At 36.0% G+C, this 25,083-nt stretch overlaps 4 protein-coding genes and 1 pseudogene across 8 annotated transcripts; 4 read left to right on the top strand and 1 right to left on the bottom strand.

The window, feature by feature from the left end:
- The first annotated feature begins 430 nt into the window (after positions 1-430).
- On the top strand, positions 431-3,422 carry LOC147540657 (thioredoxin-like 2, chloroplastic). The gene is made up of 4 exons (XM_086642092.1): positions 431-794; positions 1,979-2,161; positions 2,485-2,649; positions 3,010-3,422. Exons 1-4 carry the CDS (start codon positions 597-599, stop codon positions 3,133-3,135), a joined length of 672 nt encoding a protein of 223 aa, XP_086498218.1. The 5' UTR covers positions 431-596; the 3' UTR covers positions 3,136-3,422.
- Positions 3,423-4,984: 1,562 nt separating this feature from the next.
- On the top strand, positions 4,985-11,404 carry HDA2 (histone deacetylase 2). Of its 2 annotated transcripts, XM_086643350.1 has the most exons (14): positions 4,985-5,685; positions 6,973-7,356; positions 7,448-7,503; positions 7,610-7,727; positions 8,364-8,426; positions 8,793-8,861; positions 8,942-9,108; positions 9,188-9,252; positions 9,346-9,392; positions 9,542-9,586; positions 9,698-9,748; positions 9,864-9,950; positions 10,214-10,301; positions 11,020-11,404. In XM_086643350.1, exons 2-14 carry the CDS (start codon positions 7,228-7,230, stop codon positions 11,112-11,114), a joined length of 1,080 nt encoding a protein of 359 aa, XP_086499476.1. In that variant the 5' UTR covers positions 4,985-5,685; positions 6,973-7,227; the 3' UTR covers positions 11,115-11,404. The 2 variants fall into 2 exon arrangements, with proteins under 2 accessions (XP_086499476.1, XP_086499478.1); XM_086643352.1 differs by lacking the exons at positions 4,985-5,685; positions 8,364-8,426 and having other exon boundaries at positions 7,078-7,356.
- A 3,804-nt stretch (positions 11,405-15,208) lies between these two features.
- LOC147540655 (putative F-box protein At1g32420) lies at positions 15,209-17,631 on the bottom strand. 3 transcript variants are annotated; one of them, XM_086644913.1, is made up of 3 exons: positions 17,488-17,631; positions 15,855-17,117; positions 15,209-15,741 (listed from the first exon to the last, which is right to left on the bottom strand). In XM_086644913.1, exon 2 carries the CDS (start codon positions 17,080-17,082, stop codon positions 15,880-15,882), a length of 1,203 nt encoding a protein of 400 aa, XP_086501039.1. In that variant the 5' UTR covers positions 17,083-17,117; positions 17,488-17,631; the 3' UTR covers positions 15,209-15,741; positions 15,855-15,879. The 3 variants fall into 3 exon arrangements, with proteins under 3 accessions (XP_086501039.1, XP_086501038.1, XP_086501037.1); XM_086644912.1 differs by having other exon boundaries at positions 15,209-17,117; XM_086644911.1 differs by having other exon boundaries at positions 15,855-17,630.
- A 1,677-nt stretch (positions 17,632-19,308) lies between these two features.
- On the top strand, positions 19,309-24,383 carry LOC147540653 (uncharacterized). Its single transcript, XM_086644910.1, has 9 exons — positions 19,309-19,938; positions 20,617-20,714; positions 21,054-21,174; positions 21,699-21,859; positions 21,965-22,045; positions 22,572-22,658; positions 22,899-22,984; positions 23,183-23,303; positions 23,729-24,383. The coding sequence occupies exons 3-9, from the start codon at positions 21,117-21,119 to the stop codon at positions 23,804-23,806; spliced, it is 672 nt and encodes a 223-aa protein (XP_086501036.1). The 5' UTR covers positions 19,309-19,938; positions 20,617-20,714; positions 21,054-21,116; the 3' UTR covers positions 23,807-24,383.
- LOC147540654 (PRA1 family protein F2 pseudogene) lies at positions 19,312-20,098 on the top strand (annotated as a pseudogene). The gene has a single exon (XR_015226450.1). The product of XR_015226450.1 is annotated as a PRA1 family protein F2 pseudogene (transcript).
- Positions 24,384-25,083: the final 700 nt, after the last annotated feature.

Below are 25,083 nucleotides of genomic sequence, written 5' to 3'. Positions count from 1 at the left end.
CGGTTTAGGTTATACAATAGGACCAACTAGTTAACAGCGGGTAGCCCAGTCGGTAGTGTATCAATCCCATAATACGAGAGTCCCAAGTTCGATCCTATAAGAATGTAAATCCAAGATTATTGAACTTAGTATAAATAAAATAGTTAGATTGACTTTAGACCAGTAGTTTATTTGCTTTCTACAAATTTCTATAAAAATTTAAGTTCAATAGCTATCGTGCTTATCACTTCGTATCAATACGTTTGCAATGATTATCGAAGCAAATTTGGATTGCAAGAAAAATAAAAATAGAACCAACTAACTAAAGTCTGGTTCGAATTAGGTATTGGTCTAGTAACTGAGGTTCGGAAACTTGCCTTCACACAATCCACACATATCTACTAGACTTGGAATTTCTACTCTTCTTGTCCAGAACCAGAAGACTAGTGAGAGAGACTAGTTATCATCACTCTCTCATGGCGGATCAGATGAACTTGTTCATCGAGTTTAGAGAGAGAAACTAATATTTTATTCAAATTCAACAGAAGTTCTCTCAACCCCCCCTCTCTCTCTCTCTCTAAAACTCTCACTCTCTTTCTCTCTCTATATCTCCTCCAATGGCGGATATCCTTCGTTTATCTCTTTACTCACTCCACTCTTCTTCTTGTTCGTCTTCTTCTTCTCTTACTGTATCTTCTTTGCCAAGATTTTCTTCCAGTTCAATACAATCTAGTAGTCTTCTCTCACAAAAGAAAATCTCAGATAACACGATTTTTTCTTCTCCCCTTGTTATCAGAGGACGAAAGACATGGAGGGTAAGTAGTAATTTCTTTAATTAGGGTTTTTTCTTCTGGTAATCTTGGTAGAATTTTGGATAGTATTGATTAGATTAGTTAATTTACACTGTTTGTTTAGTATAATTTGATGTTAAAACAATGATTACCCTTGAATTATTTGGATCTATTTGGGATTAGAATTGTTTGATTACAGATTTGATAACACTAAATTAGGGTTTTAGTTGATGATTTAGCCTTAAACTAGGTGCTTGCACAATTGAAACGTAAAGAATTGTTCGTTTATGCACATTTAGGCGGAAAAAAGTTTCAATTTTTATGATATCTACCTCAAAATTTTGTTTTCTGACACATTTGAAACTTGATGTTTCTTTAATGAGGTGCTTTCTAGCAGATTAATCAGTTTATACACAAAACTCTTGATGCTCTTATGTAGTTAGGTCCTATGTAGTTGGTACAGTGAAATATGGGTTTGGGTTCTCATTATCGAGTAATTAGGTCTGATGTCGATAATACATACTATCTAAATGTAAGGTTTATTTTAAAGTTTGAGCATATTTGATGTTGTTTCCTGAAAATAGGAAAGAGGGTTTGACTGGTTTGATAGCTTCCTGCATAAATTCCATCACTCCGTTGAATACCCACTTTTAAGAGGTTTCAATAATATTGGTTTGTCTGGATAATAATATTGTATTGGAACAATTTGGGTAGGAATATTCTATCATAATGATGTTCTTATGTGACTTTTCGATAAGAGTTATGAATATGCTACTGTTGGAATTGTGTTATGAGGTTAAAATTAATCAGTTGCTTCTAAAACGGAGTAATCAGATTCACAAATATTCGTATCACAAACACCTCCTTCTCGTTCCTGTAAGAAGTGTTTAATTTTACTATAAAATGAACATCTATGATATGATACAAAGTTTAGGTTCACCCCAATACTTCAGTTCATCCATCACGGAAAAGGTAAATCGAAGAAAGAAAAACCTTGTGAGTGAACTCTTTCGAAAGGAAAACAACCTATCATGTTTCACTGTTTGCATCTTTCTCATGTCTGTCTTATTTGTTAGAGAAAGTTGTACTGTATAGAAAATATTAAGCATGCTATCCTGAATATCTTTTTAAAATATGCTTTAGTAAATTTCACACGTAAACACAGAGAAGACATGGATAAATGTTTCTTGTTCATTCTGTTACTTTAGGTACACGGGCGCATTGCTGAAACAGATGGCCCAAAATGGTGGGAAAGGTGTTCACTACCGAATATGATTGACATTCATTCTACAGAAGAGTTTTTAAATGCCTTAAGCGAAGCAGGAGAAAGACTGGTTATCGTTGATTTTTATGGTACTTGGTGTGGTTCTTGTCGTGCTTTATTTCCTAAGGTACCATGTATTTGTAGTTACTTTATCCGTCTATGAACTTTTAGTTACTACTCATAAAGTACTTGTCTCCTATTTTTCCTAAATAGATCAACTGATGGCTCATTATCTTTTTCGACTTGAAGGAAAGTTTCAATATCATTGATTAATGTGTTTCTTTGAAATGATTTATTCTATATCGTCAATTACATGAGACTTCACTCAGCACTTTCATTCTATGTAGTATCTGGATATTATTTTCAATGTTTTTCATTCTTACTTTGACGAAAAAACTTGTGTTTTTGACGTTTTCTTGTCCTGATATTTTCGTTTTATGGACCTATCAGCTATGCAGGATCGCTGAAGAGCACCCGGACATCTTATTCCTTAAAGTGAATTTTGATGAGAACAAGCCAATGTGCAAAAGTTTGAACGTAAAGGTTCTACCTTATTTCCACTTCTATCGTGGCGCAGATGGAGAGTTGGAATCGTTTTCATGCTCACTTGCAAAGGTAGGTTCATGATTTTCGTGAATCTTTACTTGCTTTTGTATTGCTTAATTGAGTAGTTTTAATAGTTCAAACACCATCTATGCTGCAACCATCATGAGATACTAAAGGTCTAAACTCTAAAGCTATATGTTGAAGTCATTCGAGTAAACGTGGTTCGGAAAGAAGATGAACGTTTTCTTCCATCACAACCGTTTTAACTGTTTTTATGTAGTACCCCATTGGATGAAAATCGATTATATTGTCAATTTCTTACCCTATAACTCTAACAGTTCTAGTCATGAACCGAGACACATAACCGTTCTTTTTTTTCGTTGTTGAATTCTAGACGTGTACTTATGATACTCTTGAAATAATCTGCAGTTTCAGAAATTAAAGGATGCTATAGCAAGACATAACACAGATCGCTGTAGTATCGGACCACCCAAAGGTGTCGGAGATATTACCCTTCCTCAAGCTTCTTCTGCTCCGAAAGATGTTCCGACATAACAAACTTCAAGGTAGCTCTTTCACTTTCTCTACTCGCGTCAATATGCCCTCCCCTCCGATTCCTTCCATGATCATCGGACATTAACCGCTCGATTCAGTTCATATTTGTAGGCCTTCTTAAGGTAAATATGTATATTTCTATTTTTATTTAAACACAACTGACAAGAATTCAGATGCATTTATCATATTATTTAGTATTCTTATCTTCATTTTTTCATTCTGTAATTTACTGTAATTCTGTAACCCAAATCTCTTCTTAAGAAATGAAATTTGTTTTTTCATGATTATTCGATCTTTTGTCTGAGTTTAGTACCACATATATGAATGAGCACTACAGAGCTCGAAAGGGATAGATGATTTGGATCATGATCATGGTTCATGAAACCTAATCATATTGTAAAATAGTGTTGTCATTGGATAAATGCTATTTGGCCGGAAATTGGGAGTCAATCCCAAGCCGAAAGCTGATGCGGCCAACTCTCTTTGATCGGCCCATGCGGAGAGAGAGAGAAATGCCCTAACTAATGGGAACCAATTACATCAGCCTTGGACCTGTGGTTGACCCCTAATTTCGGACCAAATAACATTTTTTTTGGTGGCCAATACGTGGACAACCGTTTTTCTTATATGGACAAACATCTTATGTGGACAACCAAAATAATTAATTTTTTTATATGGACACCAGTTTCTAAGGGGACAATTCTCTATTATTTTCACTCAAGTCCTCTTAGAATTAGATATATTATTTTAACACCTCCCTCTTTCCTCATAAATCCTAAGTAAGTTTGGTCTTCTTCTACTACATCATCTTCATCATCAACCCAAACTTCTAGAGAGAGAATTTTTTTTGGAGAAGATTATGACATCAAACAAAGGGAAGGGAATTGTTGAAGGATATTCCTAACCAGAAGATTAGATCTAAAAACCCTAAAACCTGTTAAACTTTTAAAACCTAGAAATCAAAAATTTCGAAACCCTATATTTTTTTACAAACAAGTAGAGTTGCTCGTGTTTCGTGGAAAATCGATAAAACACGAGAATCTTAATTTCTGAATTTTTGTAAAAAAAAAAATCTGACTTGCAAATTTTGTAGATTTCCTACGAAAATTTGGCAAGACAGAAGGAAACTTGCCACGAAAATCTAGCATATTTTCGTAGATTTCCCACGAAATTCTGGGAATTTCTTCTTCACTTTGATTTTTTGCCTTGAAATCGTTTTGTATTCTTTCAAAACCCATCAATGTAGGGTTTGATTAAAACCCATCTAGGATTTGATAAAAAACAAAGGGAAGTAGTAGAAACTATAGTTCACTAAAAAAACAAAGAGAAGTGGTAGAAACTATAGTTTACTAAAAAATAAGGGAAGTGGAGATTGATGAGTTTTATCTTTTTCATTCATCTAGGGTTTGATAAAAAAAACAAAAGGAAGTGATAGAAACTATAGTTTACTTTTAGTAGCAGTACAAGAATAAGAATAAGACTAAGAAGAAGGAAGAAGATGATAAAGAAGAAGACAACTTAGGTTTTCAATTTTGAACTATTATTTTGTTAAATGGTCCACAAGTTAGTAACTGTTAGTATTTACGACTTTATGGAGTTGTCCCCTTATTAAATCAAAGTCAACTAAGTCAAGCATAATTGACTCGCACCGGGCCCGAAAATAGTTGTTCATATAAAAAAACAGTTGTCCACGTATTGGCCACCTTTTTTTTTTGAAGCCAAAATAACAGTTTTGTTTGTATTTCTATTTGCATCTCTATTTTCTTGGTTTCAGTTTACGTGAATTTATCATACGGATGTGTGCTACTACTAGACATTAAAAGTTGTCTGGGATGGTTTTGTCAAATTTGTTGGCGCCAACAAAAATTCTTCTTCTTCTTCGTCTCCCCCATCATTTCTCTCCTCTATATCTCTCTCTTACTTTCTTCTTCATTTCATTCCAACATCACTTATTTTTTTCCTTCCCTCATCCATCTCCTACTCTCTATCTATTCCAACGAAAAGTAGGGGTGAGGAGAGAGAGAGAAATGATGGTGTAGAATCGATGGCCGTGGCAGAGGTAGATGGAGAAGAGAAAAACATTTATACAAAAATGTCCTTGTCATTGATCGTTTGTTGGCGCTCATTATGAGAGTGAGAAGGAATGGTGCTGGATTGGGGAGATCCAAACAACCAGAAACTTTTTCTTATCTTTCCACCACCGTGGCTATAGAAAAAGGTCAATGTTTAGGGAAAATATCGGAGAAAAAGATGGAAAATAATAAAAAAAAAAAATTGCTGAACACACCTTTCAAGTCGCTCGTTTGAGATGGGCGACAACGTGTGGCGATATATTTTCCTCTCTTTTGTCTCTCTCTCTCTCACTTTTCTTTCCTCTCCCTTTCTCCATCTTTTCTATTTAAGTTCAGCAGAAGGGTATAGTCTCTTCGCTGGAATCCATCGTCTGGTTACGAGTGTACCAGGAAGGGGTTCCCCTTTGCCGAGACACAAGAAGAGAATAACAAGAGAGGGAGAGAGAGAACAGATGAAAAGAGATAGTCGCCAGAATTAGTGTTGGTCTCTTTGTTAGAATTAATGGTTGCCAGAGTTAATAGTAGTGTGAAGAGAAGATGCAAAAAGAAAGAAAACAAAAAAAAACATCAAAAGTGTGTTGTTTGGAATTTTTTCCACTCATAATTTTGGTGGCCAATACGTGGACAACCGTTTTTCTTATATGGACAACTATTTTACGTGGACAACCAGAAAAATTTAATTTTTTATATGGACAACAATTTTTAAGGGGACAACTTTCGATTATTTTCACTCAAGTTCTCTTGAAATTAGATGTTCTATTTTAAATCTTTTTTTCCCCCATAAACCCTAAGATTGGTCTTCTTCTTCAACTACTTCTTCTTCATCACCAACACTCAAATTTCTAGAGAGAGAAAACTTTTGGAGTGGCAAACAAGTAGATCTAAATGAGCCCACTAACTGCTACTGTTTTGGGAGTGTCTCACGAAATAGTAGCAGTGATTGTTCCCACAAAACAATAGCTGAGGAGTTAACAAAAGTACATGGTCTAAGCATGGCTATTGGTAAGGGGAGTCGGAAACTGGTAAGGAGATCCCCACCTTTGATCAATGAAGTTACAAAAAAGTCTGGTCCACCAACAATTGCACCGATTAACTCGTTAGGGTTTGGTTGGTTCTTTGAGAAATAGGAAGCAAAACTCATTGGGCCATCTATAATTTCATTATTGTTCATCACTGAGACTGATGCTCCTCTGTGGTGAGCCTGTTTTGGTGAGTTGTTTCCAAAACCTACCTATGTATGGACCTCCTTCTATAGGGTTGCTTCCAAATAAATAATCAATCTGACAAACAAAAAACAAAACAAAAATCATGTTAACAGTATCCTTGCAGTACCAAAATGAGTATAACAGATTGCTACAAATCTTCATTGATAATTGAAGACAATTAGCATTTTCCTAATCATTTGAACGACTAAACAACTGAACATTGGTACTTTACTATTTTATTAGTTCATGTATTGAAATATAAATGTGGACGAAGAAATGAGTACATGTTTTTTAGCAAAACTCATGAGGTGAGAAGAAGATTAACAAGATGAAGAAGATGATGATGAAGAAGACAACTAGGTTTTCTATTTTTAATTATTATTTTTGTTAATGGTCCACAAGTTACTAACTCTTAATATTAAAGGTTTTATAGAGTTGTCCTCTTATTAAATTAAAGTCAACTAAGTCAAGCATAGTTGACTCACATCGGGCCCGAAAATAGTTGTCCATATAAGAAAAACGGTTGTCCACGTATTGGCCACCATAATTTTGTATCCTAGCAAATTTCATTAGATTACCCACCTACAGAGCCACGTATTTCTCTATAACCATTTTCCATCCGCGCGGTAAATACTACGTGCTTGCCACGTATCAGTTTTAAGAGACCATCTCGAGTTGACTCATCATCTCTTTCCCTCTCACGTCCGATCCGTGCTCTCTCTCTCTCTCTAGACCTTCTTCAGACGGCCATTAAACCCTACCAAATTCTCACTCGCTACGCTTCTGCTCTCACTGGTGCAGTCGCGCTACGAGAAATGGCTACTACTTCTTCCTCCGCGGCCATCTCAGGACCTTCTTCTTCTTCTTCTTCAGTTGATGTTGAAACCCTAAAACGGAACCGAGTCCTTACTAGCAAACTATACTTTGATGTTCCTCTAACTAAGGTAAAAAATTTCCAGAACTTCATATCTCAAATTCAATCTCTAATCTCTTCGTGTTTTCAATCTTCTAATTTTGTGAACTACTACTGTTTAGGTTCCTCTGATTTACTCTTCTTCATACGACATCTCATTTTTCGGTATCGAAAAACTGTAAGTGTGTTCTTCATTAATCAGTTGAAACCCTAGTAATTGCTCTGATTATGTTGTTTGCTAGAAATGAAATTTTGATTGTTGAACAAAATTAATTTTACTATAGGCACCCATTTGATTCTTCAAAATGGGGAAGAATATGCAAATTCCTCATAAACGAAGGTGTTTTGGAGAAAAGTCGGATAGTTGAACCAGTTGAAGCTTCAAAAGATGATCTCCTTGTGGTAATTGTTGCATTATATTATTCATAGCTTACTTTTATTGTTGCTTCAATTATTCGAATGCGACTCGATTATGCTAATATATGTGCATTTTTTAACTACATGATTGGTGGAGCTAGGTTATACTGTTATAGTAGTAGCTGCTCAAATATAGGTGATGTTTATTCTTTCTAGGTCGGATTTCAGAATGTTAGTTTTTATTGGTTGATTTTGGGTCCATTTGATTCAGAAAGTTCAGATTCTGACGAGTCAAATTCACACAGAGAAAAAACAAACACCACCATATTCATTGATTATGAAGCTAATTTTTTTGGTAACCACGTAAGTAAATTAGTATTTCTATGTTAATGGTGCTTTCTCTTTGATGATTTTGTTAATTTCGTTCAAAAGCGAGTACCCATGATCAGTTTATTCTCAATAGGGTTGGGTTCATGCCAATGAAATATGAATCAATAATGTCAAACTTATCATAGACTTTCCGACCATTGGTACCCTTATTTGGAAAAAAGAAGGAAAGGGAGAGATTAGCTTTTACCTGGCTTGGTTAACGGACAATTAATGTTATCGAAAATTTCACCTTACTTTATATCAAATTTGACCAATCAAGAAATATTGAAGTGTTTAAACCCTTTTTATTAGGTACATACAGAATCATATCTATGCAGCCTGAAATCTAGTTTGAACGTGTCTATAATAATCGAGGTACGTGAAACTGAATGTTTCTTACATCTTTATATCTCTTCTCATTACAAGGTTGCTTGGTAACCTTGACATCAGTGTTTGTTAGCTTGGACTTCACTTTATGGGAGTAGGGAAGTCCACATAAAATGTTTATGTCTCGAATCAAATGAACAGTATAATTAGTAAGTGGGATTCAACTATAGACGACATGAGCTAAAAGACTGTCTAACGAAACCCCAGTAAAATCTTTTTTCTTTCGACACCCGACGGTACCAACGTTCACTTTTCTAAAGAACGAAGAGGCAATGTGATTGATGAGAAATCGAAGTTAGTATAGTTTGACTACTTTTATGCATGACTAGTAAATAATTTCTTTGCCTTGCGTAGGTACCGCCTGTCGCATTACTACCCAATCCTCTCGTGCAGATGAAAGTCCTCCATCCATTCTGCAAGCAGGTGAATTTTTTCTTCTTGCAGCTTCTTGATTTACTTGCAGTTTTCTCTGTCCAAAGATTCTGATTCTATGCTAGTGGTAGGTCGGAGGGACCATTCTGGCAGCAAAGCTTGCAAAAGAGCGGGGATGGGCCATTAACGTCGGTGGAGGATTTCATCACTGTTGTGCACATAAAGGAGGGGGATTCTGTGTATATGCAGACATTTCTCTCTGTATCATCTTCGCATTTATTCGGTTGAATATCTCAAGGTAGATATTCAAATTCAGCATATAATCTGTGGGTAGAAGCCATTCTGTAGTGACCTATTCATTATGTAAATACGTGCAGGGTGATGATTATTGATCTTGATGCACATCAGGGGAATGGGCATGAAGCAGACTTTTCTAATGATAGTACGATTTCTCTTAGCTTCCTCTTACGGCAGAAACTTTCCCTCTTTTTGAATTGTCTATTGGTATTGATATTGTGAATTGTGATACCCACAGGGAGAGTTTATATTCTGGACATGTACAATCCTGAGATATATCCCTTTGTAAGATATTTCATTTAACAGAATCATATCTGATTTCTGTCCAAAATAAAGTATTTTCTTGCTGCTTTGTTTCCTTCCATGATTGTTTATCATTTCATCTCGGTTACATGCATTTATTCTTCGACGACTTGTGTACAATATATTTTCAGGATTTTGAGGCAAGAAAGTTCATTGATCAAAAGGTTGAAGTAGCGGTAAACAACTATTTATCGCTCTTATAATGGATTTTTTTTCCCGTTGAAGTAGTGATAACATGTGTTGCTCCATTTATCGATATAATATTCTCTTCTCTTTGATTCTCACAGAGCGGTATCACAACAGAAGCGTATTTGGAACAATTAAATAAAGCACTTGAGGTATGAATATTTTCACAGTTCCTCTTTCTATCTTCAACACCATACGGTGTTCCTAACTTCTATTACTTGATTTATACTGTTGGCAACTCATGCACCATCTCAATGCGAGTTATAGGTTGCTGGAAGTAGATTTGACCCTGAATTGGTTGTGTACAATGCTGGGACTGATATCCTCGATGGTGATCCATTGGGCAAGTTAAAGGTAATGTAGCCTTCGGGTTAAGTTAATTGTTCCGAGCAGACAAGATTAATGAAATTTGAATTTAGTTACCCTTAATGTTTATTATCCGATGACTGATAAACGCATAGCTTTCATTTATTAATATAGCGAAGCGTAAAAGCAACATGCTTTAGCGAAGCGTAAAAGCAACATGCTTTAAAATTATCACACAATATGCACTACAATGTGTTTACTGCCTCCCAGAAACTAGGCAAAAAGTACTAATTATATTCTTAAACTTTCAGGTTAGCCCAGATGGAGTAATCAATAGAGATGAGAAGGTGTTTAGGTTTGCGAAAGAAAGGAAGATCCCTCTTGTTATGCTTACGTCAGGTTACCTGCTCTTCCACTTTTTTATATGGTTAGTTCCCATTTGGTTCCCAACATTTGACCAACTAGCCCAATTGGTTTGATGGGCAGAAGAGTCCCAAATGGGGGAGAGTTGTTGTCAATAGTTGTGGCCAAATACGAATTAACCGACTTGATAATAGTGAGTTGTTAAATGAAGCATCTGATAGCTTTTAGGTTAAATTTTACCACTAGCGTCAGCCGTCAGACTTGGTAGTCCTTTGGTTGGGCAACGTGTGGCACATTGCTGCACTATACAATCCTGTCTAGTTTTTCTATCCCCTTGGAATGTCGAGGAAATGGTACACAGTAGTTGGTACATGGAGTAATGCTATATGGACCACGTCATCTGACCACAATACGTGCAGAAGATTCTGTCTTTCTTGGGGAAGCAGATATCTGCACCGTCTTGGACAGTTGGTCCACCATTGGGCCCTACCTATTTATTCTAGCGTGTGTGTGCCTATAATGGCAGCTAATGTGGTCTATGATTCCATATAGTACTACTCAAAATGGCTAGTAACCAATCATGACAATAGATCGATGGCGTGGGTTCTGCCTCTGGACTACTTTGTTAAGTCTTCCACAGTGCCTGCCCTGGAATTGGAACTGAGTTCTCCCTCCTGTCACTTCTTCCTTTAGTGCCTCTTGCTTATCTCATATGCTAATCAAAGATACTTACCTAAAAACATTGATGTTTCAGGTGGTTATATGAAATCAAGTGCTAGAGTTATAGCAGATTCTATAACTAACCTGTCGAGAAAAGGGTTAATCGATTTGGCGAATCCCCCGGTATGAATCTACTTCCTCGTATTCGATATGAACCTACTTCCCCGTATTTGATCATCGTATTTAGCCTTCCTTTTGCTCCGAATGTACTATATAAAACAACGGCATTAGGTTGTTTATTTTGTTGCATTTGTTAGTTCTATATGTACCGTACGTATCTTATATGCCAAGAAGAAAAAGTGCAGAAATGTTTAGTCAGGCAGAACATGTAAATGTATTCTAACTTTTCTATGTCTGTAGTAACAAAAACTTCTTTTAATATAGTCAATATGTATATTATAAAAAAATTATTTCAACTATCTGTATACCTTTTTTTTTAATACATGTTTTTCAGTTGACTTCGATATACAATAGTCATTACTTTGACATTGATACATCAAAGATGTGATAAGCACTATAACTACCAGCATTGATACATCAAAGATGTGATAAACACTATAACTACCAAAGCAACCTACAATCCATCTTAACTATAGCCTAAAGCCCAACTAACATATGGTCAAGTCCATCTACAATTATTTATGCCCTATTAATTCCAAGTTCAATAATCCAGAAATTCCACCTTCTCTGGGGACGAACCCCGGACTTCCAGGTACCTTTGGAGTATACGTCAACACTTTAATCACTTGGGCTATCAAGTGTTGACAACGATCTGTATACTTTTATAAATAAAAAGAAGTAACACAGTACACATGTCTCAGAACTCAACTGCGCCATACTTGCAGTATGAGAATTACAGTTTCTTTTCTCTTGTATTTCATTTTAAGCAAGTTAATAGCCATAGATTTTTGTAACTCGGAGTGTAAGTAAAGGTCTGAGTGGGGGTGGGAATTAAGTTGGGCTCATGCGCCAATGGTACTTCTGGGTTCGGGCATTCCAAGTAATCACCTTGTATTTCTTTTGAGTGGTAATGAATTGAATGATGAAAGTTTTTCAATGTTGTTTCATGGTTCAGATTCATCACCACTCTAAAAGAAACAAACAAGCCACCTTCTTACAAGGATGGAATGAAGTTTGATCCATTGGCTGCTAGAAGAGATCTATATGGAAATCAATAAAGTTTTGATCTTCTTGAATTAAAGAACATCAATGAATGAAGTTTGGTCCACCTACATCTTTTTCAATTAAAGATGTAGGAGTGAATTACAACTCATCATCAACAAGACTAATACTCTTCAAGCGAGCATCTTTAATTTGTCTCCATGAAACCATCATGATTTAGAACCTTTCCTGTCCGATAAACAAAATTCCCTAGTTGGAACAAAACATAAAGAAAATTGAACAACTTCTGCTTTATAATCAAAAGAAGGGAGTTATGAAAGATGTAATTAAAAGTGGTTCGTTGGTAATCAAATTTTAGTGGTTGGTTAGTGTAATATAAGTTTAATTTCAAGAAAAAAAAAACTAAAAAACTGTCACGCGTGTTTTGCACAAGAACAAAATCACGTTTATTTTTCGTGCACTCGCAAAATACCACACGTGTTTCACGCATGCATAATTTTTAACCTGAGCATGGATAGAATTGATCTTTTTTTTTTTGGAGAGCCCTTTCATTTGATTATAAGGATTCTATGCTAAGCCCCTCCATGAGTGGACTTATTCCAAAATCTTCTAGAAGACTAGATATGGGCCAACAATCCATTAACATTACTTTCGCTTTGAAATTTTAACTCTGTTAAAAATTATGTTTATTTTAGTTTAGGAGTAGAAGATTACATACTTAACTTTTTAGCCAACTGTTGCCAGAATTACTTCTGGCCTAGAATGAGCAAAGTCTTTTATAAGAAACTGATCGGGGGGCCTCCTCAACAATTGTCGTGGCTAGAAAGTTTTAAAAGTCCATTTATATTTAAAGACCAATTATAAAACCACCTATAAACGAAAATGCAAGGACAACAAGAATTCAAAGCAAATCTGAGAGAGGATTAAAAATCGACAACTCTGATTTGAGGGTCAACTCTCTCTCTAGATTTGCGTATGAGGTCTAAAAAAAGTTTAGCCCTCGATTTTATTTTTCGCCCTCAATCTTGTTTACATCTCGATGACTTTATCATTGCACCGTTGTTGAAGGCAGCGACAAGGGTCCATTGCTCGCTTAACAACATTAAGCGAAAAAAGAAGAGGGTGGAAAACTATTTTCGTAATTAAAACCAATGTTTACTCCCTGTTTTCATAGGTACCAAACAGACCTTAAAAAAACGTTGGCAGATGCTGGGAAGGAAAGTTGTTTTTATAGGAGATGAGATGGTGATTTTGACGAGTCTAAATTTTAATTTTGCAACTGGTTGATATTGTTGATAGTAAGATCTACACTAATTTTATTATTGGCAAGATTTGCAGGTCAACCAAAGAGATTTTATTTTTCAAACTACAAAGGCATAACCAACGGTTTCTATGCTTCTTTTCTAAATAAATTGCTATTTCAAATACAATTTTGAATATAATCTTCTTTTGGTCTTCGATGCAATACCTTTTTTTTTTCTTTTGAGGTTAATTCCATTTTGGCCCCCTAAAGATAACCAATTCACCAAAATAGCTTCCTAAAGATGTCCAGCTTCTAATTTGGTCTTTTTTTGTTTTTCTGTCTACTCTTCAGTTAGACGTTAGTGACACATCAATTTTTACCCAATTTACCCTTCTGACTAAAGAATCTTGTTAGCCCTAACTCTTAAAGTCCCAATGGTATTTATTATTAGTCAAATCTTGTCTTCAAAACAAACTAACTTCTTTTAATTTTTAAAATATCTTCTTAACTTTTCTTCTCTCCATTCACTCAACTCTATTAATATGCAAAAAAAACCATCTCCCCATCCCCATAAACAACCCTCCATTAAAATCCTAAAGCTTAAAAACAGTAACTGTGCAAAAAAATCTAAAGAGGGCGAGAGAAAACACTCCATTAAAATCCCATATTTCTTCATGATTCACTCATTTCTAAAATTAATTGATTTTTCAGGTCTTCCTCTAAGGTACAAAGATTCAGTGAGAGCAATCACACCAGGATTGCCTCTTTTCCTCTACAACTACTCCACCCACTAACTCTATGAATTTTTTTTAGGCTTCAAGCTTTAGAGGCACCAACATTGATCCTACTGCTTGGGAAGACAAAAAATGTCCAGGGGAGGCACTAACATTGATTCAGTAATGAAGACATGAAGAAATATGAGATTTTAATGGAGTGTTTTTCTCTCCCTCTCTCTCTAGATTTTTTTGTACCGTTAGTGTTTTTAAGCTTTTAGGATTTTAATGGAGGGTTGTTAATGGGGATGGGGAGATGATTTTTTTTGCATATTAATGGAGTTGATGTGAATGGAGAGAAGAAAAGTTAAAAAGATATTTTAAAAATTTAAAGAAGTTAGTTTGATTTGAAGACAAGATTTGACTAATAATAAATACCATTGGGATTTTAAAATTTCGAGCTAACAAGATTCTTTAGTTATAAGGGTAGATTGGGTAAAAAAATGATGTTTCACTAACGTCTAACCGAAGAGTGGACGTAAAAACAAAAAAAGGGGCCAAATTAGAAGATGGACATCTATAGGGGGGCATTTTGGTCAGTTGGTCATCTTTAGGGGGCCAAAATAGAATTAACCTTTTTTTTAAGAAATTGACTGACATAGTCATTAAAATGACATTGATACATCTAAGATGTGATAAACACTATAACCGTCACATTTTAACAAGACAAACCTAAAGACTAAAGTTCATCTAAATTATGGCCTAAAGTCCAACAAATTATGCCTAAAGCTCAACAAACTATGATCTAAATACTCAACTACATCATTTATACTTTCTCTAAAAAAATTTGTTTAAATTTTATTTAAAAAGCATCTTACATTTTTTTTATTCGTTTTGACAACAGAAAAAAATTAAGGAAGGTACCAGTAGTAATGAAATACGTATAGATAAAAGAAATGTAGCAATTGTGCTATTTTATGATCCTAAACATGTTTATGTGAACAATACGAATATGTTTATGTGAACAATACGAATATGTTTACACACATTATTTTTTTTTTGTTGAACTGTTTACACTCACATTATACCTACTGAAATGATCCAACACCATTATGTGGCCAATATGAATATAAAGTCTCACATTATATCTACTGAAATGATTCAATTATCAAGCAAGACTATCCAAATGAATAGTGAGATACAAATTGTTCCATACCAAAAAGATACTAACCAAGAAGCCACATAGCACTCAACAAAAAAAAAAAAAAAAAAAACCACAGCAATCACTTAAGTGTTATAAACCTTCTCTAGATTTACCTTCTATTTTTATGCATATCAACAAAATTTTACTCGGAGAGACCATTATGCCACTATTTTGAACAGATTTTCAGGTTCATAATCAAATGCCCGGGCCACAATATGTCATCTCCATATTTAGCTGCGCAAACGATGGTGTCTACTATCATTACTCGTACTGTAGTTCATGGCTGAGACAGAATCTTACCAGTCGATATATATATATATATATCCCTGGTTGTCCCCAACAGCCGAGGCTCTAGAAATCATCAGCCACACACCTCTTAAGAAATGTCGAACCAAGCCAAAAACAAAACAATAATGATATTGACTCTCGAACTCTGTAAAGGTGGTTTCTCGGTTCCTTTCCATTTTTTAAACCCTAAAAGCATAAACACTTGACTATGTAAATGAACTAGGTTTCGAATAAGAGACAAGTCAGCTTTGTGCACTCAAAAGCGAAAAAGAATACTCCATACAAGCTTATAACATCACCTGTGAATGAAGTTTGATCCATCCACTACAATGAGCTAGAAGTTTGATCTTTGTCATCGTTAATTGGTAGAAGGTTCTCCAAGAAAGTAGTAACAAAACTTCCGGTGCATAAATGTGGAACCGACGAGGGGATTCCACTTACTTCAAACTCTCTCAAATTGCCCTTTTTCCAATTATAAGAATAAAATGACACACATTTCTTCTTCCCTACTTCTTTATAACAATCCGGTCGCTCAGATTGTGCTAAGATTATTTCGTCATCTGATCCTACAAACTTACAAAACCTAACACCACATTTCTCCAAGTTAAAAGGTAGTGTGAAACTACTCGCCTGACTCCATCTTTCAACGCTCTTACTTGGAAAACAACCGTTGCTACCAATAGGCGTTTTATTGATCTCCTCTTCCAACTTGTAATCATCATCTTCATATATATACATCTTGAACATACAATTGTTCATTCTAACTAACATGCCTAAACGCCCACTCACTTCTAATAAAATAACGTACTCACACTGTCGATAATATGGACTATCGAGGGGGTTGTATTCTCCTTGGAAACGATAGGGAGGTTGATCAAGGATGAAATCCGAGACCGTGATATTTCTGAACTTCTCTCTTCCTACATCAAATGCCACTATGAATATAGGACGATATTCACTTTTCCAGGCTCCAACATTAAGGTCACAACTGCACCAATAAATAACACCATTCACATAAACAGAATCCTCCCCTAGTTCCCAAGGTGATACATCTGGGACCTCTTCGATCCTCCTCCATTTAGTATCACCATTTATACCTTGACGCCCTACTGTCAATACCTCACAAATCAAATATTGGAGACCTTCAGAAAAAACATCCCACAAACAGACCAATTTGTGTTGATTAGTGGAAGGATCAAAACCAAATTGGTAGCTGGGCTCGCGATTGAGATTGTGCTGCATCCTCTTGCAAGGGATCCCATCGCGTTCTTTTTCTCCTGATAACAACGACGATTCAAACCATGGTGATAATTCACCGGTACTGATATTGCATATACGAACAGCATACTTGTAATGTGAGTCAATGAGACATATCAAACCGTTAACAGGGTTCGAAATGCGATTGTAATCAGTCGAATCCACCTCCCTTACTGTGTCAACGTACACTAGTACATTTTCGTCGTCGTCGCCTTCAAACAAAATTAGTTCAGCTGTAACGTACATTTCCTCGTGTGGCCAAGTGTCCATGGGGTGGATTTCACCATACACTTTCTTCTTTTTCTCTGCGTTATACGGTAAAGGGTTGACGATAAATAGACGACGAACACGAAAACGATTAAGAAGAAGGTGTGAATGAATAAAGTTTTGATCTTTTTGAATTAAAGAACGCCATCTCTTACAAACAGTCTTAAAACGAACTAGGGTTTTCACAGGGAGTCTGGTTAGTACCTCAAATATCAACCAATCACCATTAACAGGATGGGGACTACAAACCCTAGTACTGCTAGTATTAGTAGTATCACTTGAACAACAATCTTTAATTTGTCTGGAATTCATTAATCAATCAACAATAACTTCTATAAACCGGATAACAAAATATGGAGAAATCTGGAGATGAAAACTACTAGTATGAATATAAGTAAGATGACTTACCCTAGTTAGATGAAAAAGGAGGAGTTGAAGTGGGAATGTGCCGGAGGGAGGGATGATGTCTATGGTTTGCCCTAAGTCTCTACGGTTGAGATTCATCTGTTTTATCTTTTGTATTTTTTCTTCCATTTTTTTTGGTCCCTCCCAGTGAATCCACCAGGGTCAAAGCTTATAACGAGATGCTCTGACTCTGGTTCTACGATTGCTCGTGCTCGACTCGAAGATTAACAAGTGCGAGTTTAACACGTGCCCAAAAGCATGCTAGTTTATGTAAATCATTACATATCTACAATCGAGCTACTCGTTTAACATAATATCTACAATAATGTAGTACATAGTTACGTATTAGTGTTGAAACTTGTACTAAAATGTCAACCATTAAGAGATTATTGGAATATGAATCATTAATCATTATTGTTGTCTGCGACAAATGATCATTGAAGTATTTTGATAATTTAGGAACTTGTTTTGATTTGGAGTATTTTGATAACGAATTTAAAACAATCGAGCTCGAGCTCTTTCTAACATACACGAGTCGAGTTCGAGTTCGAGAAATTGAACAATTACTCGATCGAATTCGAACTAGAACAAACAGTTAAAGACACTAACCGAACTTGAACATCTTATCACTCGGTTCGACTCAACTACACCTCTAGAAAAAAGATAGTCCACAACGTAAATATTGAGATCCCTATATTTTTTATAAAATACACGTGTCTCGGACGGGTTCGTACTTGTAGCGTGAGAACTTGATTATGTGGACACCGTACGATACGGCTTACTTAATGTACACGTGAAGGGTGGACACTTTTTCCTCTCTTCTTGGATACTTCAACCGTGAGAAAACTTTTTCTCTCACTTTGAGTTGCCGTACCAGAATAGAAACGCCAATCAAACACTCCTTAAACGGCTCTTTCACGCCAAACCCACCATTAAACTAATAAAATAAGGGAAATTTTAAAAGGCCCCCCGTTTTTGTTAAAAGGCCTCCCCGCTAAAAGCGCCTCTCTTTATGACCCATTTGGTTATAGGGCCCCCTCTACAAAAGAGCACCTCCTTCATCAATATTTGACCTAACGGCAAAGTTAACGCCGTTAGGTCAAACTTAACCCAAGACCGGTGATGTTGACCACGCCACATCATCATCTTCTCCGGCAAGGTCGCCGGCCGGCGACCTTCAAAATTTTTTTTTTTTTTTTTTTTTCTTTCTCTCCTCTCTCTCTCTCTCTAAGAACTCCGGCGAAGGAACCCTTCGCCGGAGTTCGTCTGTTCGTGAGAACAGATCTGTTCTCACGAACAGACGAACTCCGGCGAAGGGTTCCTTCGCCGGAGTTCTTAGAGAGAGAGAGAGAGGAGAGAAAGAAAAAAAAAAAGAATTTTTTTTTTTTAGATTGAAGGTCGCCGGCCGGAAATTTGGCCGGCGACCTTGCCGGAGAAGGTGATGACGTGGCGTGGTCAAATGATGTGGGTGAAATACACCTTTAAAGGGGTTTTTTTCACCCATTCAAAGAGGGGGGCCCTTTAACCAAGCTAAGTCAAAGGTTTTTTACTAAGTCAACGAAACCATGGGGAGGCCTTTTAACAAAAATGGGGAGGCCTTTTAAAATCTCCCATAAAATAATACCATGTATCTCTGTCATACCATCTCCAATACTCCTTGTAAACGTGGCATTCAATAACAGCGTTAATAACCTCTATCAAAATCTGACTGCCAGATCTCGTCTAACAAATTTGAAGTGTACTATATTAACCAACAACACTGATACACCATATCACACTAATCCTCCTAACTATAAAAAAACAGCTCACTTCTCCTCCTCTAGAGTTTGGAGTTTTCAGAGTATCCATGGTGATGTATGGATCAATCCCAACTTCATCATCATCACAAGAATCAAACGGTCTAGAATTCGTTTCACGAGCAAAAGAACGGCTAGGATATGAGCTTAAAACTCAAAGATCATGGAGAGAAATGATCAATTTTCATACCTTCAACATCATAAACTTCGAAGAATCAATTTCAAGAATTAAACTTAATCTCACTTACTTTCGTACAAATTACTCGATCGTAATCTTACTAATTGTTTTTCTTAGTTTACTTTATCATCCAATTTCACTAATCATTTTCATTTTGATGATGTTGTTATGGGTTTTCTTTTATTTCTTACGTGATCACGAAGACGATCCCTTATTAATCTTCAATTACAAAATTGACGATCGAATAATTTTGATTATTTTATTTGTTGTTACGATTTTATCCCTTTTGTTAACTCATGTGACGGTTAATATTCTTGTTTCGATTTCGATTGGAATGGTTCTTGTTTTGGTTCATGCTGGATTGAGCAAGAATGAAGATCTTTTTCTTAAAGAAGGAGAAGGAGAAGGCGAAGATGAAGATTTAGAACAACTTCCTTCTAACCAGTCTCCAACAAATTCATCTGAAAATGTCACTTAAAGGTAGTATTTGTTTTCGAATGTCACAACATCGGAATTGTTTCTGATTGGATATCAGGATGTTTGTTTGTCTTAATTTTGATAAAAATCGATCTCGGGTCAATTTTACCGTTCACATTGTTTTATCTATAACAATTGAATAGCTAAGTGAACTGGATATAAATCGGCTTTTTGGTTTGCCTACCTGTTAGTTTATCATTACGACTGCCTGCAAAAACCGTAGTTGCATTCAAAGTTATAAACAAAAGATGGGGTTCCTTAATCTCTACTTCTTCCTTTATAAATCAACATACTAGTAGTCAAACTAATCGAAACGTTTCTAGTTTTTTTTCGAGCAGTATTACTAATCCTTTAGTTATCGTTGTGAAGAAATCTTTCGATCGCTCTTCGCCCAACCACTTACTTTGTGAAACCATCTCTCTTGGCTTACCTAAAGAGTTTGAGAACGACCAAGCAATTATTTCAGCTAGTTGTCATGGCCTTCTTGTGGTTTTGCTCGAAAATTACATTTGTATTTTCAATCCTTTAACGAAGAAAAAACAACTTATTCCGCCTCCTTCTAAACATTTCCATAATTGGAGTTTCGCGTTAGCCTTTGGGCCTACTTCTTCTTCTCCGTATTACTATAACAACTACAAAGTAGTTTGCTTGTATGATGGAAAGATGGGTTTGTGCTTCAAGGTTTAGAATCCAAAGAAACGGTGTTGGAAAGAATGTAAGAAGACTACAAGGACAAACTACGATCACGACTTGCATAAATAGTGGTCGGCAGATGTATGGTGTACTCTTGTTTGCTTTCGAGGGATAACTACCAATGCAATTATATTGTATTCCATGCGAATAAAAAAGAGAGCAAGATAATTCAAATACCAAAGAGTGTACTTGAGATGAAAGTAAACTTAAAGAGAAATGCTAGACTTACAACATAAAATCCGGAAAAAGCATCCAGATTGAGTTGGATCTTATGTGACAATTTTTTTTTTTGTTTAGGTTTCATTTTGAGGGCAAATTTTTTTGGAGTTAAATGAGTTAGGGTTCTTAAGTTACATATTTTAGGATTTTTTTATTTATTTCTGGGGTTTACTTAATTTATAGTTTAGAATCACGAATGCAAATAGAAAAAGTGTACTGTAATTTATTTATTTTTGTTTTTGGGATCAAATTTGAATAGGTACTGAAGAATGTGGAATGGCCAGATGAATTCCCATTTAAACCAGAGGATTTCCAGAGATTTGATGAGTATATTTACTCCCAACTCCATACTTCTTTTCTGTCATAACTTCCATATTTTTGCTTCTTGTGTTTTTATCATTCCCTTTTGTGTATAGTAAGTAGTCCGTTTTGTGGTTGGGTTAAGATTAGATTTGGGTTTAAATTTTAAAGCTTGGTTTCTCCAATAGGAAAAGACGGGTTTTTGAAAAACGGGTTTTGGTTGGGTGGTAACATACTAACATGTATGTCTCTCATTTCCGAGAGCATAGTCTGATTCTTGGTCTTGAAGGTTTATGGTCCTCGGTTCCTCGCTATAAAACCACCGTGCCGTTTCACGAAAAAATAGGAGACGAGCTTCTAATTCTCCTACTCTGGATTTAGGGAGATGTTCTTTTTTGAAACAGTAAGATGCAAACCCTGGTCTGCCAGTGGAGACACTCATGTTACCACCTTACAGAAGTGGGTTTCACGAGTACAAGATGTTTATTGTTGTTTCTATAAGGATCATTCATTTTCTCGATAAACATAACTAAGTTTCTAAAATAGAACAGATGGCTTGTTTAGGTCATCGGATTCTGTATTCTACGAGTCTCCACGCTTTGTGACACATATTGATGATCCTGCCATCGCTGCACTTACTAAGTACTACTCGGAGGTTTTCCCTCCTAGTAACACTCCTGGAATAAGCTTACTAGATTTATGCAGCAGTTGGGTAAGAAATTTATGTTATCTGCATCTTCACTTCTTTCAAACTAAACTTGCTATATTTTGTTCGTTGCTTCAATCTTACTAGTGAAAATATATTATGTGAATGAAGGTGAGCCATTTTCCATCAGGATACAAGCAAGATAGGGTAGTAGGCATGGGTATGAACGATGAAGAGCTGAAGCGTAACCCGGTACGTTTAATGGTGCATAAGATGTTTAGAAGTTTTGGAAGTTCTAAGAACAATGTTGAGCTTTCAGATCTAGTTCACATAGAGATTCACTGTTTGTCGAAAATAGTCACAGCACTCGTTGCTTAGGGCATCAACATATCTGCAATGGGTCTATTCCGTGGCGGGCAAGGTCTGGCGCCCGAGTTCCATGGCAGATTCCTTGTACTTGCTCAGCTACTCTAAAGTTTAAACAGTTTGCATCTCATGGGCGGTCACATGAGGGGCTGGGTTATGTGGTTGTTCGTGTCTACTTTTGGCTTTACCATGGCAGAGCTTGACGATATGATGTCCCCTAATGCCACCACCCTCGAGACCGTGGCAGGCTGGCATCGTAGACAGGCTGTGCCAGGCCTTGCCATTTCTAAGTAGGCACAACCTACTACGAATCTCTAGTTGCAAACTCGAAGCCTTGAGGGGTTAAGTTGAAGGAAAATTAACCGTTATAATATACTCACTATATCAGTAAATCAAATCATTTATGTTTCAGGTACTAACAGAATATATTGTACAAGATTTGAATTTAAACCCTAAACTTCCGTTCGAGGATAACTCTTTTGATGTCATAACTAATGTGGTAAGTTTCTCCTTAATTTCGACCTCTTTCTCCTATTCTAGTTTCCATATATATTTTTTCTCGAAATTGGTTTCACATAGCAGTTCTACAAGTAGATACTAGTTAATACCTTTAACTTGATTTTTTTTCCCTCAAAACCTCTCGTCTTGGATTACTAGTTACCAATCTTTTTCTCCTCGATCTTGTTCCTTAGTTTACTTCTACTTTTGGGCTTATCCTGCCTCTTATTATATCAAACAGGTAAGTATTGATTACTTAACAAAACCTATCGACGTGTTCAAAGAGATGTCCCGAGTTCGTAAGCCAGGAGGTTTTGCTATAATGAGGTAATACTAACCGTTTACTTTCTGAAAGTTCAACTTTGAATTTTACGGTTGCTATTGCCTATTGGTTCAAATGATTTTAAATTTTTAATCACATAGCTTACTTCCTGAAAGTTATATTTGTGAATTTCAGCAGCCAAAATCCTTTTATTGTTTCGTAAAATATATGCTTAGTTTTTGTTGTTATGATTGGGAAATCAGCTTCTCGAATCGTTGTTTTCTCACAAAAGCGATATCTATATGGACATCAACTGGTGATGCTGATCATGCTCTCATTGTTGCATCTTATTTTCATTATTCCGGCGGTTTTGAACCTCCTCAGGTACTCCAATATATATTTTTTTTCCGCTATAGAGTTTTGTAGTGTGGTTCATTTTTAGATATCAAATGTGTATCATCCTGAGAGAAACGTTATAACAGAAACGATATCAGTTGCTTTTTGCCGTACTGACTGTTATAGTGACCGTTTTTTAGCTAAATAACTGTCTTAATGTGAAAAAGTAAACGTTTATAATGTAATTTTTCCATTTTGCTAACTTTCTTATCATGCATGTTTCAATGAAAAATAATATAACAACCGATATCGTTTCTGTTATAACAATAACAACCATGGACTATTATGCTACTACTTTTCACAATGGCTGAGATTTTCTGCCCATTACTTGTCGTTCGACTCTCTTTTGATATAGCAAATGAGTTGAATCAAGGCCCAAAACTAATCCATTTGGCCCATGATTTTGTATGCAGGCTATCGATATATCTCCAAATCCAGGGCGATCAGATCTGATGTACATTGTTTATTCTAGAAAAGTATCAACAGCTTAAACCATCAATATCTGGAACTAAAGATTGTTTCTCGATCTCTCCTGTATGTAAAAGAACTCGCATCATGTTTTTGGTAGTTCACAATTGTTGTAAATCTTGAACTCTAATGGGAAACCTTGTACATTTAGAGAATCTTTCTTTCTCTTTAGACCCTCATATATCAAGTGAGTCTGTCTGGCCACATACCCAGGTCGAGATTGAAGCGAGATTGTCTCTATCTAAATTCTTTCAGGCCACATAGTCCGATCGAGATCCAGCCAAGATTGAGTCCTGACAGGGTCCCATTTTCCTTATATATACCTATTTCGCACCTCTCAATGGTATAACCGTATGATTTTCAATCTAGTCACACTTGCAATTTTTTCGATACAAGTAAGAGAAGATGATTCGGATATATTTATTCAGAGCCTCAAACTATGTATCATGTTGTGGTGCTCGTTAAGAGTGGGTACAAGGCGATCTTGTCAACAATATGACCATATTACATTAATGGGTCACTTCAATATTGACTTGTTTAATGATACAATAGATGTGAATTCCTCTTGCTTGCAATGAAACACCTCTTAATTTGCTCGTTCAATCATAGTGATGTGATGATACTTGCAATCTTGCTGCAAAGTTTTACCCTAGAGACGTGTTTGAACAACTAGTTTGACCGAGCAAAAATCTAGACGTGCTAGCATTGTGTTTTATGTCATGTAGTGCTAGCACGTCTAGGTTTTTGCTCGGTCTGCGCCACGTCAAACAACGATTTACGTAGATATCGTGTTACATGCACTCCGGTGGATGTTTAAAATCGTTGTGCTTGACGACTGGCGTATGTCCGACGAGATTGACCGCGCCCGCAAGGCGCGGGAGATACCTAGTCTATATATAAGTTTTTTTGCCATGTCATAAGTGACATTTATAAATTTTGGTCGCTCAATCTCTTGAGGTTTTCATCCAATGGTTTAATTTGATTGATATTTCAGTTTTTCAAACTTTCCATCTCTTTATTATTACTTTTTTGGAAATTTAAACGCCAACGGACATGATTTCTCCTACTACCTGAATATTATGTGGTGCTAGCACGTCTAAATTTTTGTGTTAGTCAATCACTACCCTTATTAAACTGAGACAATTAGCTCCAATGACCTAAAATATAATTTCGTCAATCACAACATGGAGAGATAAAATAAATAGAACATAAATTGGGAAGGTCTGTAATTTAGCACTCTCGAATGTGGTATGGGAAGGTGAGCCACCACTCTAAACTTGAAAATGAAAGTCATAACCAT

The sequence above is a fragment of the Eschscholzia californica genome, unplaced genomic scaffold (genome assembly GCF_041429995.1).
Source record: "Eschscholzia californica isolate CP2 unplaced genomic scaffold, dmEscCali1.0.p SCAF_5, whole genome shotgun sequence".
In the NCBI taxonomy this organism is placed as follows: Eukaryota; Viridiplantae; Streptophyta; class Magnoliopsida; order Ranunculales; family Papaveraceae; genus Eschscholzia; species Eschscholzia californica.
The sequence above is the reverse complement of the archived record's forward strand: the minus strand, read 5'-3'. Positions and strand labels throughout refer to the sequence as shown.